This window comes from Gymnoscopelus microlampas (genome assembly GCF_963454915.1).
Source record: "Gymnoscopelus microlampas genome assembly, chromosome: 12".
Lineage (NCBI taxonomy): Eukaryota > Metazoa > Chordata > Actinopteri > Myctophiformes > Myctophidae > Gymnoscopelus > Gymnoscopelus microlampas.
In genome coordinates this window covers 40849511-40866854 of record NC_139949.1, presented here as the reverse complement: position 1 = coordinate 40866854, position 17344 = coordinate 40849511, and the positions used below count along the sequence as shown (strand labels likewise).

Genomic DNA, 17344 nt, shown 5'->3' with positions numbered 1-17344 from the left:
CCCATTTGGGGATGATTTGGACGTCATCAGACATCTTATGGACGGCTTTGTAGTGACCTCAAACAGCTGCTTTTACGGCCAGTGTGGGTGATGAAAAGGCTGTTTAGATGTCGTCCCACTCAACACGTTCAAATCATCCCCATGTGGGCTGTTATCTGGCCTAGTCCTGAACGTCACCGAAGGACGTCATCATGACTTCTTTCAGTGACGTTCACGACTAGGCTAGATCATGGCCCATGTAGGGATGATTTGGACGTCACCACCAGGACATCTTATGGACGGCTTTGTGGTGATCTCAAACAGCTGCTATTAGCCTACGGCCAGTGTGGGTGATGAAAAAGCTGTTTAAGTGACGTCCCGCTCAACACGTCCAAATCATCCCCATATGGGCTGTGATCTGGCCTAGTCCTGAACGTGAATTTGCACGTCATCACCAGGACATCTTATGGGCGGCTTTGTGGTGACCTGAAACAGATACAATTACAGCCAGTGTGGGTGATGAAAATTTGCTGTGATCTGGCCTAGTCCTGAACATCACCAAAGGACGTCATCACAACGTCATCATGACATCTTTCAGTGACGTCTTTAATCACCCAAACTGCCGTAACAATACAATGGTCATACAATGTCCTGGTGATGGCAAGTACACATCATAAAGAGTTTTCTTCTCAAAATTCACCCAACCCAAAACAGTTTTAGAAAGTCACCAAAAAGCATTAGCCTAAACCTAAAGTTTACAGGTTCAAAATGTCAGGTTCAAAATACAGCATTCCATACAAAGTGCATTTACTCCAAAATGCAACCAAATTAAGCAGTTGAATTGACCCTGTCTGGCACATAGCTCTCCAAAGCGAAACAAATACAATTGAACAGGGATTTGCCCACCTACATAAATTATGCTGCGGTGGTCCTCACAATATCAGAATATGTCGATTCTTTTTATGCCTCCACAAAATCTTATTTTATTGTGTCACACAAAAGCTGGAAAATAATCCGACTTGCATAAGAACAGGCCACTATTTTAAAATACGTGATTTGACCATTACAACAATTTAGTTATCCTCTGTCTAGGAGATTTCAGTAACAACATGTCTGTATGTTGTTACGTCTGTAAACAGCTAATCTCAAGCACCGTTGGACTGATCGGCATCATGCAACTGCATGCACACTCTCTGTAGGCCAAGGAAGAACCTCTGCACCAGTTCTTTCAAATCGGCCTCATGGTGGCGCTTCACGTTTTGGCCTATAACTCTTAATAATTTTGCTTGTCAGAAAGTGTTGAGTTCAGAAAACTGTTAGGATTTAGAAGACATTTTTTTAATCGGCCTCAGGTCTTAATGGGTAAGACCTGAGGCCGATTCTATACAAATGTCTTCTAAATCCTAACAGTTTTCTGACTCGAACTTTTTCATGTCAAGGACCCCCAAAATGTATGTATTTGGCCAAAGTATAAAATAATGGTTAAAGTGGTTACCCAGATACTTTCCCGATTTTAATGGATTAAACCTATACATAATTTGTCTCTCACATACAGTACCTAGTAGTACTTTGACCCACAAAAAATGAAGAGGTGCTAATATTTCATGTCTATACAATAAAGCTACATAATGCATAATAGATGTTTGCAACTTTGACTGGATTTAGTTTAATCTGGTAGAAAATGGAATCTATTACTATCAAAGTGATCAGACACCTCCATACACTTGTACACATACAGAGAACATGTATTATCATTGAATTTCTGCTTCTATGACTTGGTGGAAGCGCGACCCATGATGGACTTCTTAGTGTTTCTCTCAGGTTTCAAAATTATTATATAACACTTTGGTCCAAACAGTGCCACCAAAAGACCAAAACTAGATGCTAAAATAGCAAATACCTCCACTACATCTGCATATTTGCCTGGGGAGCTGATATATGCTGGGATGAAGGCTATCCACACGGCACAGAAGATCAACATGCTGAAAGTGATTAACTTGGCTTCATTGAAGTTGTCTGGAAGATTCCTTGCTATGAATGCTAGGACGAAGCTGAGGAGTGCCAGTAAACCAATATAACCTAGTAACACTGCAAAACCAATTGTTGATCCCACTCCACACTCATAGACTATCTTATCACTTTGATATTGTGTGTTTTTCTGAGGAGCTGGTGAGGCAGACAAAAGCCAAGCTGTGCAGATTATTGCCTGGATGGAAGTAAGAACCAGAACTGTTCCTCTCTGCTGCATAGCACCAAAAAACTTCATAATGTCTGCACCCCCAGGCTCGGAGGCCTTGAACACAGCCACCACCACCATAGTCTTAACCAGGATACACGAAACACACAGCACAAAGCTGATCCCAAACACTGCATGCCTCAGCTGGCAAGTCCAGAGTCTGGGACGGCCAATGAACAGAAGTGAGCACAGAAAACACAGTTTGAGTGACACCAAAAGTTGGAAGCTGAGTTCTGAGTTGTTGGCGCGTACCATGGGTGTGTCTCGATGATAGATGAAGATTCCCATGACAATGGCACAGATAAGTGTGCCTAGCAATGAGATGGCTGTCAAGGAGATACCCAGGGCATCATGGTAGGAGAGGAACTCAATGCTCTTTGGTACACATTGGTCACGCTGGAGACTGGACCAGAAGTCCTCTGGACAACTGGCGCACTCTGTAGAATCTAACAAAGAAGAGAATATTATAGGGACAAACAAGTACAAGTATCAGCCTACGGATAACCTACTGCATTGGTTCTCAAAATGGGGTCCGGGGACCCCCAGGGGTACTTGAGGGGGTTCCAGGGGGTCCCCAGCTAAATGATGGATAGGAATCAAATGGGCCCTTATGGGTCTGTAACTCTGAAAGCGTACAAATGGAACCAAATGGACCCTAACGGGTCCATTTGGTTCCATTTGTACACTCTCAGAGTTACATTAACATTGATTTTACAATAAAAATTGGGGTCCCAGAGATAGAAATGCCATTAAATGGGGGTCTGTAGCCTAATGCATGTCAAACTGGGGGTCCTTGAAATTAAAATGGTTGAGAATCACTGCTAGAGCTGTAAAAATCATCTCTTATGGGGATCCCTGGCTTATCTTTTCAAATGGGGGTCCGCGGGCTAATAAGTGTCAATTTGGGGGTCCTTGACATGAAAAAGTTTGAGAACCACTGACCTACTGTACAATACAGAATATAAACCTACCAGTCTCATTGCTGACCTCTCCCTCAGAACAAGCAATGCAGTCAAAGCAGCAGACAGGTTCTCCTTTCCTTCTGGCCACACGGGTTCCAGGGGAACAGCTCTCACTGCACACTGACCGAGGAGGCTACAGAGGAAAGTAAACAATGATCAGTTTCAGTCCAAACTTAAATTACATTCACATCATGAGCTGAAGTTATTTCAGAAAGCGAAAGTGACCTTTTTGGTTTCAGTGTTCCAGATGATTCTGTCTTCATCAAGGATGAGTTCTTCACCTGCGGAGGAGGCTGACTTCTTGTACACACCTACATTCTGAACCTTTGTGCTTCCATCTGTGGGCCACGCCCAGTTCATGATATCACAGATTGGCGAGGCATCACTATTCCCATCAAATGATACTTGATCACCAAATGATGTGGTGAAATTGATCTTTTCCAGATAATACACAAGCTACGAACGGTGACCAAACCAAAATTATGAAGAGCAAGAGACTTTTAAACAACCTACTGTGTGCAAGAATAAGATACACAATAGTCAGGTACAGTTTATGTATTAACTACATCCTTACAGTATTTACAACACGTTTAAACATGAAATATAATTGCCCCAACCTAGTATGTCAATTTGCTTTGTACCAATGTCACACATAACCATTATTATTCAAAATTAAATCCAACTTGAAACTCTTGTTTATTAATCTCACACCTGCCATAGCTGTATTGTCTGCAAACTGGCACAGCTGTGCCCAGAGAAAGGCCCTCTTCCTGGCACACATTGCAACATGTCATGGAGGGCATGGGCCAGAGCGTACACAGCCTTGTACACATTATAGTCTACCATGAGGTTAGACACATCCAACAGGGGAGTGTCTGCTGTTCCTAGGTCCTCTTGTCCTGTACACGCCCTTCCACCAGCATCCACCCACTCTGATGGAAGGGGTGCAAATTTACACAGAAATGTGTGCTCCCAAAACTGCCTCACCTGAAGAAACAAAATATATACTGTACGTGATATGCTATGGACATTAGTTGAGGTGCGTGAATAATACAAAAACAGCACATGGGATTAAGGTGCAAAGTGCCAGTGTGTGTCGACCGCATATAGTCCACATAAGGTAACTGACACTGGTATAATGGTGCCTGGTGATGCACAGGGCTTTGACTACACACCTCCTCTTGTTTAGTGTATAGTCCCGGCCCAATGTAAGGTTACATTGTACAGATAATGTGTCTTATAATACCTTAAAATGCCATACATTTCATATGATAATGTTATAGTTATTATAGTGTTCATACAACAATTAAAGATAATTGCTTCCAATTGCTTTTTTACTCAAATGTTGTAAACTAGTTAAAACAAGGGATAATAAAGCTACTGTCATGAAACCTTTGTTGCACTGAAGAACAGAACCACTCACTCACAAACATATGTGACAGGCAATTCCTTGGCCACCTATATAAATGAGTTACCGTGACCTATAAAGATTATACTTACTTTTCTATTTAATATTTTAATATTTGTTTAAATAAAATAATAGGATCAGAAAAAAATAAAATATTTAAAAATCAAGGACTTCAGTAGGTCCTTTTTTGAGTGGTGCCAACCACTCCTACATTTGACTTTGTCCGTGTGTCCGTATGTCCGTATGTCCGTCCGTCCGTATGTCCGTCCGTCCGTATGTCCGTCCGTATGAGCACGACTGATTGGTCAAGCCTCACGTGACACGTGACAATATGTTGTCACGTGTCACGTGACAACATATTGTTGCTGATTGCAACACAAGGATGCAACCAGTTACACTTTCAAAGGCACCACTCTCTTCACACTGGGTGTGATTTTTTTTACCTGTGTCGCACAGTCGCACTGATAAAGAACAAAATTCAGTACAAATGTTATTCAAGTTTTTAAATATTTTTTAGATGGACCATATCACCCATTTCTTTGTATAATTATGTTATGTTGTTGTAAACACTAGTGCACACACACACACACACACACACACACACACACACACACACATACACACACACACACACACACACACACACACACACACACACACACACACACACACACACACACACACACACATCTTTGCTCTTATGTACCTATACAACAGATGTAACAATAAAGATCACCTTGGAACGTAGAAATGAAACAAAGGACTCACTATGGTATTTTCATGGCTGTTGTCAGAGTTATTGTCGGGATGTATTTTCAACATGAAGTCCTTGAGACCTGGTATTTCTCCACGACGGAGTGCAATACCCAGGGTGCCTCTCAGGTAGGGCATGTAGCGAGGGCTAAGGTCGTCTGAGTTTTCTATAAAATCCACAGCAGCTATCCACTGTATGCCGGTCACCTTCTGCTTTACCACCTGTTGATTGTGATCATCAACAACAACATCAACAACTATAACAATAATAATGATAATGATGATAATGATGATGATGATGATGATGATGATGATGATGATGATAATAATGATAATTATAATATATTTATATTGATGATAATAATAATAGTAATATAAATAATGATAATGACTATCAAGGCAAATGCAATCTAATACAATTATAACAATATACCATACAGTTTTAGCAATGAGATGTGTCAATGGTTTGATTATTTGCTTATTGTGCAGAGAAGAAAGTGTAAAAATACATAATTACTGAGAATTTAATTTGAACCTAATACAGATAAAATGTCATTGCAATAAAAAAAAAATGCTTGCAATTAAATAGCAAACCTATTTTTCAATGAAAGGATGTCTTCACTTCAATATAACTAATTTCAGATATGAGTTCCTAAATGAACATATAGCTACCTCGTCCATGAGTTTAATCGTACGGATCCCATATTCAAATACAACGACCACGCGAGCTGTGGATTTCTTCATCCTAGAGACAATCCCCTGGAGTTCAGCTGGGTCACTGTCCCATGGCAAAACCTCCAGGTACGCCAGGCAACCCCAACCAGACCGGGCCAGCTCAGACTGGAACATTTGGGCTGCATCGCGGCCATAGGCATCTTCACTATACAGAAACCCTGCCCAGGTCCACCCAAACCGTCTCATAATCTGGAGCATAGCTCGCACCTGATTGGATAAAGAATGGAGGTATAAATGCTTGATCTAGATGATTCACATAGTGCTAAATCCTTGACCTTTGGCAACTAATAATAATAACAATAATAATAGCTTGAATGACAATAAACAACCAACCAACAAACAACCAACCAAACACAACTATTTACTATAAGCCTGAGAGAATCTGTCTGTCTGTCTGTCTGTCTGTCTGTCTGTCTGTCTGTCTGTCTGTCTGTCTGTCTGTCTGTCTAAATGAGTGGAATTCCTACACAGATTCCACAAAGAAAAGGTCTAAGAACTCTCTTTTGATGCTGTCAACAGAGACTGTACGCTCCAGCAGTAAGAGGTAATACACACAAGCAAATGAGAGGCGATATGCAGCAATATCAATAACACTCAGTAGAGGGAGGTATTTGTCAAGTGTGTGTGGAACATGTACTTGGAAGTTCACCTGGATGGTATTACTTATGATTGTTCTAAAGAAGGAAGGGTACTGATCCCGGTCACTCAGACAGGAGCACAGGGCATAGTGACTTATCTGAAAAAGACACAAAACATTTGTAATACAACTACATTCAAAATCTGCCTGCTCCGCTCACACGTAATATGTTCTATACTGTAGGCCTATATGCTTTAAAAATACTACATACATTGTACATCATATGATAAAACATCATCATCTACAGTATAGGTGATGGTAAAAGGAGGTTCAAGTAGTAAACTTACCAGGGGAACTCTGTACAAACCTAATACACTAGAGATGACAATAGAATTTGTTGAGGTATCAGGACCCACAATTCCGAGCACTGGAGGAGACCCAACACAGCGCTCATCCAACTGAAACTGCTCCTCTTTCCCACTGACCAATGCCAACGCTGCACTGAATGAAACTCCAAGAGTGTAACAGGTATCATAGATACTATACCCCAGACTAACATTGGGTAGCAGGTTGGGGTTTCTGTTGATCTCTGTAATTGCAAATGCCATGATCTGGGCCCATCTGAACGCGTCAATGAAGAAACTAACAGAAAAAATGACGTTCCACATTTTTCTTTTGGTAAAATGTTGAATACATGCAGGTCTTTCAGTATTTCTACATTGTGGTATTGCTACATTTACTTAAGTAAAGAAATCGGAGTACTTCTTCCAACACGTCATTATCTTTGTAGAAATATACGACATAAACTCATTCTAGTACCATATGTCAAAGCAAAGTCCCTGTTTTCTAACTTGCTATTCTATTTGTGATACTCACTCACCCATAGCAAATGGGGTCCTGTTGCTCGGAGGTGAAAGAGAGTTCAGGGAAGACAGAGGAGAGGTGGATATTAAACAGGCCACCCAGAACCAAGTCCCCAGGCTTGTAAATTCTGTTGAGGTTAAACAGTGCTTGTGAATCACACGAAGAGGACGATGAGGAAGACAAAGAAGAGAACAATATCAGGCATGAAAGCAGGTGCATGACTAGAGAAGCCCTCATCATCACTGTGCTACTCTGTCTAACCCCTTCCCCCCTTCTCTAAATCCATTGTCCAGTTGTTACGTTTTATACACAGTGCTGTGCCATCCCCTGTGCCAACGAATGGCACATTACGTAATCACAACACCTTATCTGGGCAGGCAGAGGCAGAAGTAGAGGCAGGGCTTTAGACATACATTAACAATACTTTCATATGAAAATAATGGTGTGTCACCAGGGCTACAGTGGCAATGATTCACCCACTCTAGGTCATGAAATGCATTATGGATTTTTTTTACATTTTAAATCCTTTATATAAAATACCCCCAAAAAAGCTGCAAGCAGAAAAAAACAATGTCTCTGAAATTTGTTTTCTAATTATTATTCTATATGCACAAATACATTGCAGTTTTGAGGGACTAAAGATGCTCAACAATGTAAAAGTATATGGGTCGTGCCCCCTAAAGAAATTCAAATATGAAACCTGACATTATGGTTAGTACACTTCAGCGTATGTATCATGTCCAGACTCACAAAAAAGACTCTTGGAATCCTAAACCCAACAGGAAACCCAACAGGAAGTCAGCCATTTTGGTGTTTTTGTGGTATTTTTGTGCATTTTCTGCTATATTAGTTTTTTTGCACGGGTTGTATATTTAACAAACTCCTTCCTGGGAGGATAATCAGATCCACCTCAACTCGCTCAGTGTACTGTATATAAAAGAGGTTAATAACAAAACATTATCAAATGTGAGAGTTCTTGTGAAATTGCATGGTCATGGTGAAGCACCAAATGTTTCACCACCAAACAGGAATGTTTATGTGCGTGTATGAGGTGTTACATTAACATTCATTCAGAATGTGTGCACAGGCATGACTTGTGTGCACGTTGTGCGTCTTACAGCAACGTTCACCCATTCTAATTAATGGAAAAAGAAAATCTTGAAAATCATGGGTTAGGGTTAGTTACAAATAATGTACCATATATAAATACATGGTATAACGTCCTCGTTGATGATGGTTTCTGTATTTGTGATATAGCTATCTGTTCTGCAACCCTTTGGTCAAAATGTGCCTCATAAATAAATGTGACTTGACATAACAAAACTAAACTAAAGGACTAAACGACTCAATATAAATGGACATTTGAGACAATGCATTTAAGTGCAAGAAGATCCCTTCTGGTCAGACGAAGGAGGAGCCAGGCCCGGAGGCAACCCACATGTTAGAAAACAAGGACTCCACCCCCAGAGGGGACGGTGGGGGCGTTGTCAATTGGCGTGCCCGTCTAAGCATTAGACTGCCGACCCAACCCCCCGTGGTTGAATGCCCCTCTCAGCACTCTTTTTTCGACAACCGCAGAATATTTATTTTTTGGCGATAATATACAGTTTTGGACCGCGACGGAGGCGCGCCGTCTCAAGCGAACTTGAGCCACGAGAGGCACCGCAGAGCGAGCTAAAGCAAGCGAGTCGCCATGCCGAACGTTGCGAAGTTCGCTTGAGCCAACTCAGCGTCATCCGAGTTATGTACCGATAGGTACAGAATCGTAAATCATGTTTTGGGTTGAGCGTTTGCCCCAATCACAGCGCATCTTTTCCGGGACTTGTCAGAATCTAGTTGTATTAAAATATCATGCCTCAAACAGGGCTGTTGTGGCTGAATGGGTAGAGAAGGTCACAAGTTCGATTCCAGAAAATAATCATATTTGAACTGAGGACCCCCCAGGCCCCCACCCTGACACGCACTTGGAATTGTATTGTAGAAGTTGAGGCATTACATTTAAATTTGTTTCACTTGGTTCCACAGATAAATTATTCTACAATCTCAAATTGTGATTTTTTTTTTTGGTGAAGGTAATAAATGACAGTGGCCAATGTTTGAAAAATGTTATAGTATAGTTTGTTGATTACTTTTGATGCAGTAATGGTCTTATTTTTTATTTTGTACAGGTATTCAAAAAGATCTTAAAAGTTCTTAAATTGTCACTTTGGAAATGTGCAAATACCCTGTATACACTTAGACCGAAAATCACTTGGGGAACCCCCCTGGGTGCCCCGACCCACAGTTTGAGAACCACTGCCCTAGAGGAATAGGTTGTTTGTGAGCTCCAGGACCTGGAAAATTACCAGTGAGTCTCTAAACGCTTCACTCAACTAGAAAACGTTTCTGTGCCATGGTTATGTACCATCGGTATTACTCGGACGGCGCTGAGTCGGCTCAAGCGAACTTCGCAACGTTCGGCACGGCAACTCGCTCGCTTTAGCTTGCTCGTTGGTGGCTCTCGTGGCTCAAGTTTGCTTGAGACGGCGCGCCTTAGCTCAGACGCAGTCAAAAACTATACTTTATACAAAACACCTACTGATCCCCATCAGTAGGTAAGTATCTCACCAATCAATAGTCTGATTAAACATGGGTAGGTCAGTAACTCACCTACTTAAACCAATCAATAGTCTGATTAAACACGATAATGTCCCATTCAGTGCATTGAAATGACAGCATCAGAAATGGGTGCTGCATTCAGAAGTGTCCAGGTTTCGATCGCTAGGCGGACATATGTGATCGTCTCACAACACCAGACTATACCCAGGTGGGGGCAAATAAAAAATGAGCTGGGCAAGCAGGTGTGTGTTTACCACTGATGACATCTGGCTCAGGGGTGATGAAATAGTAGTCAACAGGTGCAATGTTGGAAAATAATGAATTTTCCAGTCCGATGAGACCATTGAGTCACTTGAAATTGTTATATGCTAACATTAATTAAGGACAAGACAGTGTCATATTTACAACTGTAGATAGGTCAATTGTACAGGTTCATAATATCAAAATGGTTGTTAAAGGAGACACACCATGAATAAAAAAAAAAAAAGATATTTAATATCATATGGTGTATGTCCCTCAAACCATTTTCAAAAGGTTTGAGCCTAAATCAACACTCAGATATACTCATCCCAAGTCAATTCTCTCAGGCTTATAAAGCACTTTCAGCTGCAATACCAAAACGTCCTGTTGGGCAGAGGGGTGCTACTGAGCAATTCTGTCTGTCAAAATACATGGGCAGAAAGTTTCGTGATGTAAGCAAACATTGCCATTCTGAGATGGCCTATTTAGACACGCCCATTCTGAAAATCTCTGAAATGAGAATGAATGACTGAATGTTAAAAAAAAAGAAAATTTGGGGGGGTACAAGAGACACTGGGGAGCCCAAAAAATAAATAAAAATAAATTCAATATTCAAGAAATTCATGGTGTGTCTCCTTTAATACAAAATACCCCAAATGTAGATATATAAATAAACTACAGTGGGTTTCAGATCAGTTATTTATGACTTATTTTTTATAGGAATAATCTTTTATTTGTGACACAGCAAACCAAACATCAAACCAAGAGGTTCTCTCTAAGAACCCCATCACACACAATAAACACATTGGGCCTCATTCATAGGTGATAGGGCATTCTCCGTTGCAGCACCCACCCTCCGGAACCCACTTCCACCTCACATCAAAGCCGGCCCCACCCTTGCTGTGTTCAAAACCTCCCTCAAAACCCACCTCTTCAGAACTGCTTTCCCCACCTAACTGATCTCCAACCACCCTAGTCTCAACTTGTGTTTTATTCCCTGGCCTTCTGTAGCCTTTTAACTTTTTATTCTCTGTATTTTCTCATTAAAGTTGTTTTGTTTTGATTGTGTTCCACTTAGTTTAGCCTTGTAAAGCGACTTTGAGTACTCAGAAAAGCGCTATATAAATTCCAGGTATTATTATTATAATTATTCACAAAGCTGTTCTTCAATTTCTAAGTATTTTGTGCAGATTTGCAACTAAGTACAGTCAGGGTGATTCAGGGCATGTATTGCCTTATTTGCACAGATCAAATATGTATCAAATGATGAATTCCACCGTTAAATCAACTTCCCAGCAGTGAAAACTCTGTACACGGCATTATTATAAAAAGGAAGGTATTTGTCCCTTGTGCAGTGGATCAGCTGAACGTGAGAGTGTATAACGTTTTCCTCTCCCCCCCATAGTTTATAATGTTACTAAACTATCCCTTTAAATCATTCAAATTTAGGAAGGTAAGACAACACTATTTTGTAGTACCTAAAGACAGACAGCCGCCATATAATAACTGAAAAAAATAGCCTCTTATTTGTTACTGGAGGTTCAGGTCGCTACGCGGCCCTCACACCTACGCCGCACCGCCGATCTGATTGATATGTCTGAGTCATAGTAATCTCTCAAGACAAATTCAGAGCTCCCCAGCTGAATCTGTCGGCAACTCCCATTACAACATGTAGAGTTGCTGTTATTAGGAATGAAAATAAAGGAGCACCACCGGAAGAGGAGGGCTGAAGGAGAGTTTTTTTTATAACACTTGTTCATAAGGGGTACATAATTAACGCTTAAATAACGCTTAATTAATGTTTAACTAATACATTACAATCATAAATTCATCATGAAGTCCTTGTAATTAATTCGTGTCCCCGGAGGAAATCTTTTGGCCCGAACACCGAGGGATGTAGGAAGGGGGAGGAGAACAGTCTGAGGTAAGTTTAGACGTCAGAGATTTGAATTCCATTCCAATCCTCTTCACCAATCTTACTATTATACTTGTCAATTACAAAGTATGCTGCTACTGTTGTTGAGTAAAAAACTAATGTGCCTTATCTGTTCATTATAGATGAATACCGAGATCATTCAAATCTCAAAAGCGTTTGCTTGCGGCCCACCCATCTGACCACTTAACAAGGCAACCGATAGGCTGCCGTGATCAGATGGCTGGGCCGTGGTCATTTTCAGATCATGAGATCAATCAAACTATATATAGTTTCTATTGCCTTGGTCTCAGAAACCTATTAACACAGTGCATGCATGATGTAATAGCAGGACCTTTTCTGTCTGTCAATATTTTTTATATAAGTGTGTGTGTGTGTGTGTGTGTGTGTGTGTGTGTGTGTGTGTGTGTGTGTGTGTGTGTGTGTGTGTGTGTGTGTGTGTGTGTGTGTGTGTGTGTGTGTGTGTGTGTGTGTGTGTGTGTGTGTATATATTGATTTTTCTTCTGGACAATGGGTGATACTGACTTCCCCCTCGGCACATCATTCCCTCAGGTCCTCTGTGATCAGGAACAATGCAAGTTGCGAATGCTGGGAATGCAACTTGCATTCCTCCTATGCCATATATGGGCATATCAGTCTGGACAACCGTAATTCTATATATGCCCACATATGGGCATGTGTATGTATGTATGCCCATATACAGTATGTATGTATGTATGCCCATATATCGGCATTTCGTTCAGATAAGCGGTTCTGGACAACCACCAATCCGACTGAGTTCTCACCGGGCTCTGCACACAGCACACTATTGATTTCACACATTTATAAATATAGATATTGATGATGTGCGGATCTCCAAATTTGGGCAGAATGACATAGATAAACACTGTTCTAGATGGCTGTCCCTTCTGTGCCATGCGGTAAAGAAATGCACGTTAGGTGCAGAGCAGATGATGTCAGCCAGTTCCAACGTCACATTGTGATTGGCTAAGAGGCTATATGACATGCATCGGTGAACCAAGAGTTTTAATAAGCAGAATGTCTCATGGAGGCATGGAGCACACAGTGTAAACCAAGTGGCTGTGCTGGCATCTGTCTGGGTGTATTTCTAAGTGTTAGAGACAGCTAAGCATCTACATTATTTGGTTTTCTGTAACCACAGCATTTTCATAAAAAATGAATCGTATGTTTGGCCGAGCCTCGACCGCAAAAAACAAGAATGCACCACCCACCCTCACAGACTGCATAGGAAACGTGGACTCTCGAGCCGAGTCCATTGAGAAGAAAATTGCCAGGCTAGATGCTGAACTGGTGAAGTACAAGAACCAGCTGAAAACAATGAAAGACGGTCCTTCAAACAACATGGTGAAGCAGAAGGCACTGAGAGTTCTGAAGCAGAAGAGAATGTATGAGGGCCAGAGAGACAACCTCATGCAGCAGTCATTTAACATGGAACAAGCAAACTACACGATCCAGACTCTCAAAGACACTAAAACCACAGTTGACGCCATGAAGACGGGTGCCAGGGAAATGAAGCAAGCCTACAGGCAAGTGAACATCGACCAGATCGAGGATCTTCAGGACCAGCTGGAAGAAATGATGGAAGATGCCAACGAGGTGCAGGAGGCACTGAGCAGAAGCTATGGCACGCCTGACATAGATGAAGATGACCTGGAAGCGGAGCTCGATGCCTTGGGTGATGAGCTGCTGCTGGATGACGACAGCTCCTACCTGGATGAGGCCTCTTCGTCGCCTTCCGTCCCAGACGACTTGCCCAGTGACGTGACCACCGACAAGGATGGCGTTCTGGTGGATGAATTTGGCCTGCCACGGATTCCTGCAACCTAAGAGTTACAGCCATGTGGCAACGCTGCTGTTTGCAACCACAGTGGTGGTCTCTTTTGTTTTTGTGTTATGTGATGTGTCCACACTATGACTCTATAGGAGGCAACATGTAAATGACCAGTATTTGGTGATGAATTGCATAGAGAGCAGAAAGGGAGGCATGATGCACCTTACAGAATGAACATGTGGTTTGTATGCATTTTTCCGGTAGTGAGGAATCCTAAACCTGTCTGTTATTTTGCACTGAATGATTGGATTTGACCAGACCAGTGGTTGAATCTCATGTGATAAGATTTACACCATTGGACCCATATTGAATTCTGTGACCCCAGGTTGCTATTATGCAATTTCAGGAGCCAGCCATCACATTCAATGTAACCAAGTCCAATACTTGCATTGAAAGTGTACTTCTCAGTGAAAGAAAAAAAGGGTTGAGCCACAGCAGTCAACAAACATTGCCGGGTAACCAATTCTTCAACACACTGCCTTTCTTAGACTTAATAGCCTACCTACAAAGATTGCTGTCAATTGCTGAGCAGCACTGTTGAACTGTTAGTTTCAGAGAACAGTTGAAATGTTGCAGAGAATGTTTTTTTTAACCTAATATAAAGTGTCAGAAATACTGTGAAAAGTTATGAATATTATAATCACTCCAATAATTCTAAGCAACGACATTATATTATCCTGGTCAATTAGTCACTCTGCACTGGCCACTCTGCACACACGTCATGCAAGTCCGGCCCCTCTGGCCTCTCCTCTCGGCTCCTCTCCTCTCCTCTCCTCCCTCCCCGCTTTGCTTTGCGTCCCTAACCGAAACCACCTCTAGTTCCTACTTCCTCTACAGGAAGTCCGACCTCTTTATCAGACTTCCTGTATCTAGTTGCTATGGCAACCTGCCAGATCAGGCTGAGGGTCTGATAGGCGAATCAGAGAATCAATCAAACCGAGAGTCCGATCACTGATCGAGGTGGGGTAAGATGTCTAAAACATAGCCATAGCTCTGATCAACAGTCTGTGACGGGTCTTGGAGGCATGTGGAGTGATCCTGTGCTTGCGAATTGCTGCGAACTTCGGAGCTTTTGTCAATTATATAGTAGTAAGATGTGTATTGCCTATTGTGAGAAGGAGAAATAAATAGCCTACTTGGATTGTACATTTTCTCTTTTAATTGTTAATTACTAAATGAAATCAATGTATTTCCCCATCACATGTAGTTCAGCTAAGCTGATGATGAGTATCATATTTGATTAAGTATTTGGATGCTAAAATGTAAGCATATTTAGAGCTTATTACTGTGGATTGTTAGTTGACATTGTAATAATCTCTATTTTATGTATAAGCCCTATTGTTGAACCTTACATTAGTGAGAGCGAGGCATCCCACACATCCAGGCGAGCCAGGGCACGCATTCAACATAATCCCAAACCATGCATTCTATACCATTGTGAGCACAGTAGCCAGAGCCAGGACCCACCCCCCCAGACAGAGCCAGGTAGTCCACACCAGTCAACATCAGGTGACACAGGGTGTACCTCAGGTGTCATCAGCTAAAAGGCATAGAGTTGATCCAAACATGTCATCCTTTGAAAAGGTGGTGGTGAACAGCTGGATCCCTGAACAGGCCTGCGGGACCCAGGCTAAGGAACATCCAATTCCTATAGTTCAACACTGCTGCTGACAGGCGCACACTTGACTTGAATTGACTTGACTTGAAGAGCCGCTAGCAGTGACTGATCCTTTGGTTCTGTTGATTTACTTTATATCTAACAAAGACATGTTTGTTATAGTTTCAATCATGCCTGTGTCCCCCCATTTGTTACAATTGTGAGCCAGTTGTAACATTCCTTGAATGCTCATGTAAGCGTGATGCTACGCTACACTAATGGATATTATAACAATAATACCGGTAGTTATGCTGAGTGCAGCTATTGAGCGTCCTTACATTGAAACACAGTTGTTGACTGAATGACAGCAACAGGAGTTTGTGACCAGAGCCAGCTGTGGAGCCAAACAGTCTCAATGTATTAGTATAATACATTGAGAAAATATATAATGGAAAAAAGGAGTGAACCTACAGAAAAAAATGAAAATCAAATGGTTTTAGACTCAAATATTTCATTTATAACATTTTAAAAGTCCTAAGAAATCCCATTGGAAATAATTGAAAAATGCTTCCTGTTTGGTTGAACGCCATAGCCTTTCAAGATTACGTGACGTTTGCGTTAGGTTTTGAGTTTCAGAGTTATACCATGAGTTACTCTGTTGTTTTATTAGCTTTTTTAACGGAGCAACTGAGTCGAGTGTCATTTGCAGCGAACCTGTGACACTATCAATAAGGTGATCCATTTGAGAGGGACTATACAGTAGGTAGATTTAAACATACTGACTTAATGAAACATACTGAGTTAATGCTGATGGTATTTTCCCTTAAGTTTAGCTACAGCACTATCAGTTATCTGCTAAGAATGTTTTTGTCTAATGGCGAGTAGTCCAGTAATGGAAATCTAAAAGTTATTAAATGATGATCCGAAAGAAGAGGATTATTTGGGAAGACTTGGATGCACAGAAGTCTGCCTGTTATAGCATCACCATGAGGCCAATTTGAAAAATGTTCGGTGCCGGTGGCATATTCTTCCTTGGCTTAGTGCAAAGTGTCGCAGCAATCGGATGCTGTGTTCATGATTTTAGGCATTTTGTTCAAAACGGGCCAATCCTGCAAAACTTTGGCACAAACCTCCTCATCGGGAGCAGTTAGGCCCTAACTGTCCCTCAGTGTCTTTCTCAAGTGTGTGCTTTGGTTCCATTTGTATACTCTCAGAGTTACAGACCCATGAGGCTCCATTTAGTTCCTAACTATCATTTAGCCGGGGACCCCATGGAACCCTCCCAAAGACCGCTGGGGGCCCCCAGACCCCACATTGAGAACCAGTTGTTTAGATGGGGTTTTTAATGGGGAAGTGGAAACCACAAACACACTAGAAACACAGGAATCTTTGAAGTGAGTGTTTAAAGCTGCAATCTACAGTATGTTTCATCTACCTGGTATTCGAACCCAGGTCTCCGTGGGGAGACCAAACTTCCCTGCTTGGGTCAGGGGAGATATTGCACTTGTGAGCTTCAGGCATTACTACGTCCTACCCAACACCAGGGTCTAAATGCCTCGATAGGGAGACCACCTCCAACCACTACAGATGTAGTTATAATTAGATGATGT

General features: G+C 41.6%; 2 protein-coding genes across 2 annotated transcripts; one reads left to right on the top strand and one right to left on the bottom strand.

Moving 5' to 3' along the window:
• Positions 1-1747: 1747 nt before the first annotated feature.
• Positions 1748-8320, bottom strand: LOC311057343 (extracellular calcium-sensing receptor-like; the record flags this gene model as incomplete). The annotated part of the gene is made up of 10 exons (XM_084074299.1): positions 1748-2661; positions 3187-3310; positions 4021-4109; positions 5029-5046; positions 5452-5560; positions 6011-6280; positions 6711-6809; positions 7208-7271; positions 7531-7641; positions 8265-8320. The coding sequence occupies 10 exons, from the start codon at positions 8318-8320 to the stop codon at positions 1748-1750; spliced, it is 1854 nt and encodes a 617-aa protein (XP_083930425.1).
• A 5141-nt stretch (positions 8321-13461) lies between these two features.
• On the top strand, positions 13462-14133 carry LOC311056594 (charged multivesicular body protein 5-like; the record flags this gene model as incomplete). The annotated part of the gene is made up of 1 exon (XM_084073339.1): positions 13462-14133. One exon carries the CDS (start codon positions 13462-13464, stop codon positions 14131-14133), a length of 672 nt encoding a protein of 223 aa, XP_083929465.1.
• Between the last annotated feature and the right edge of the window lie 3211 nt (positions 14134-17344).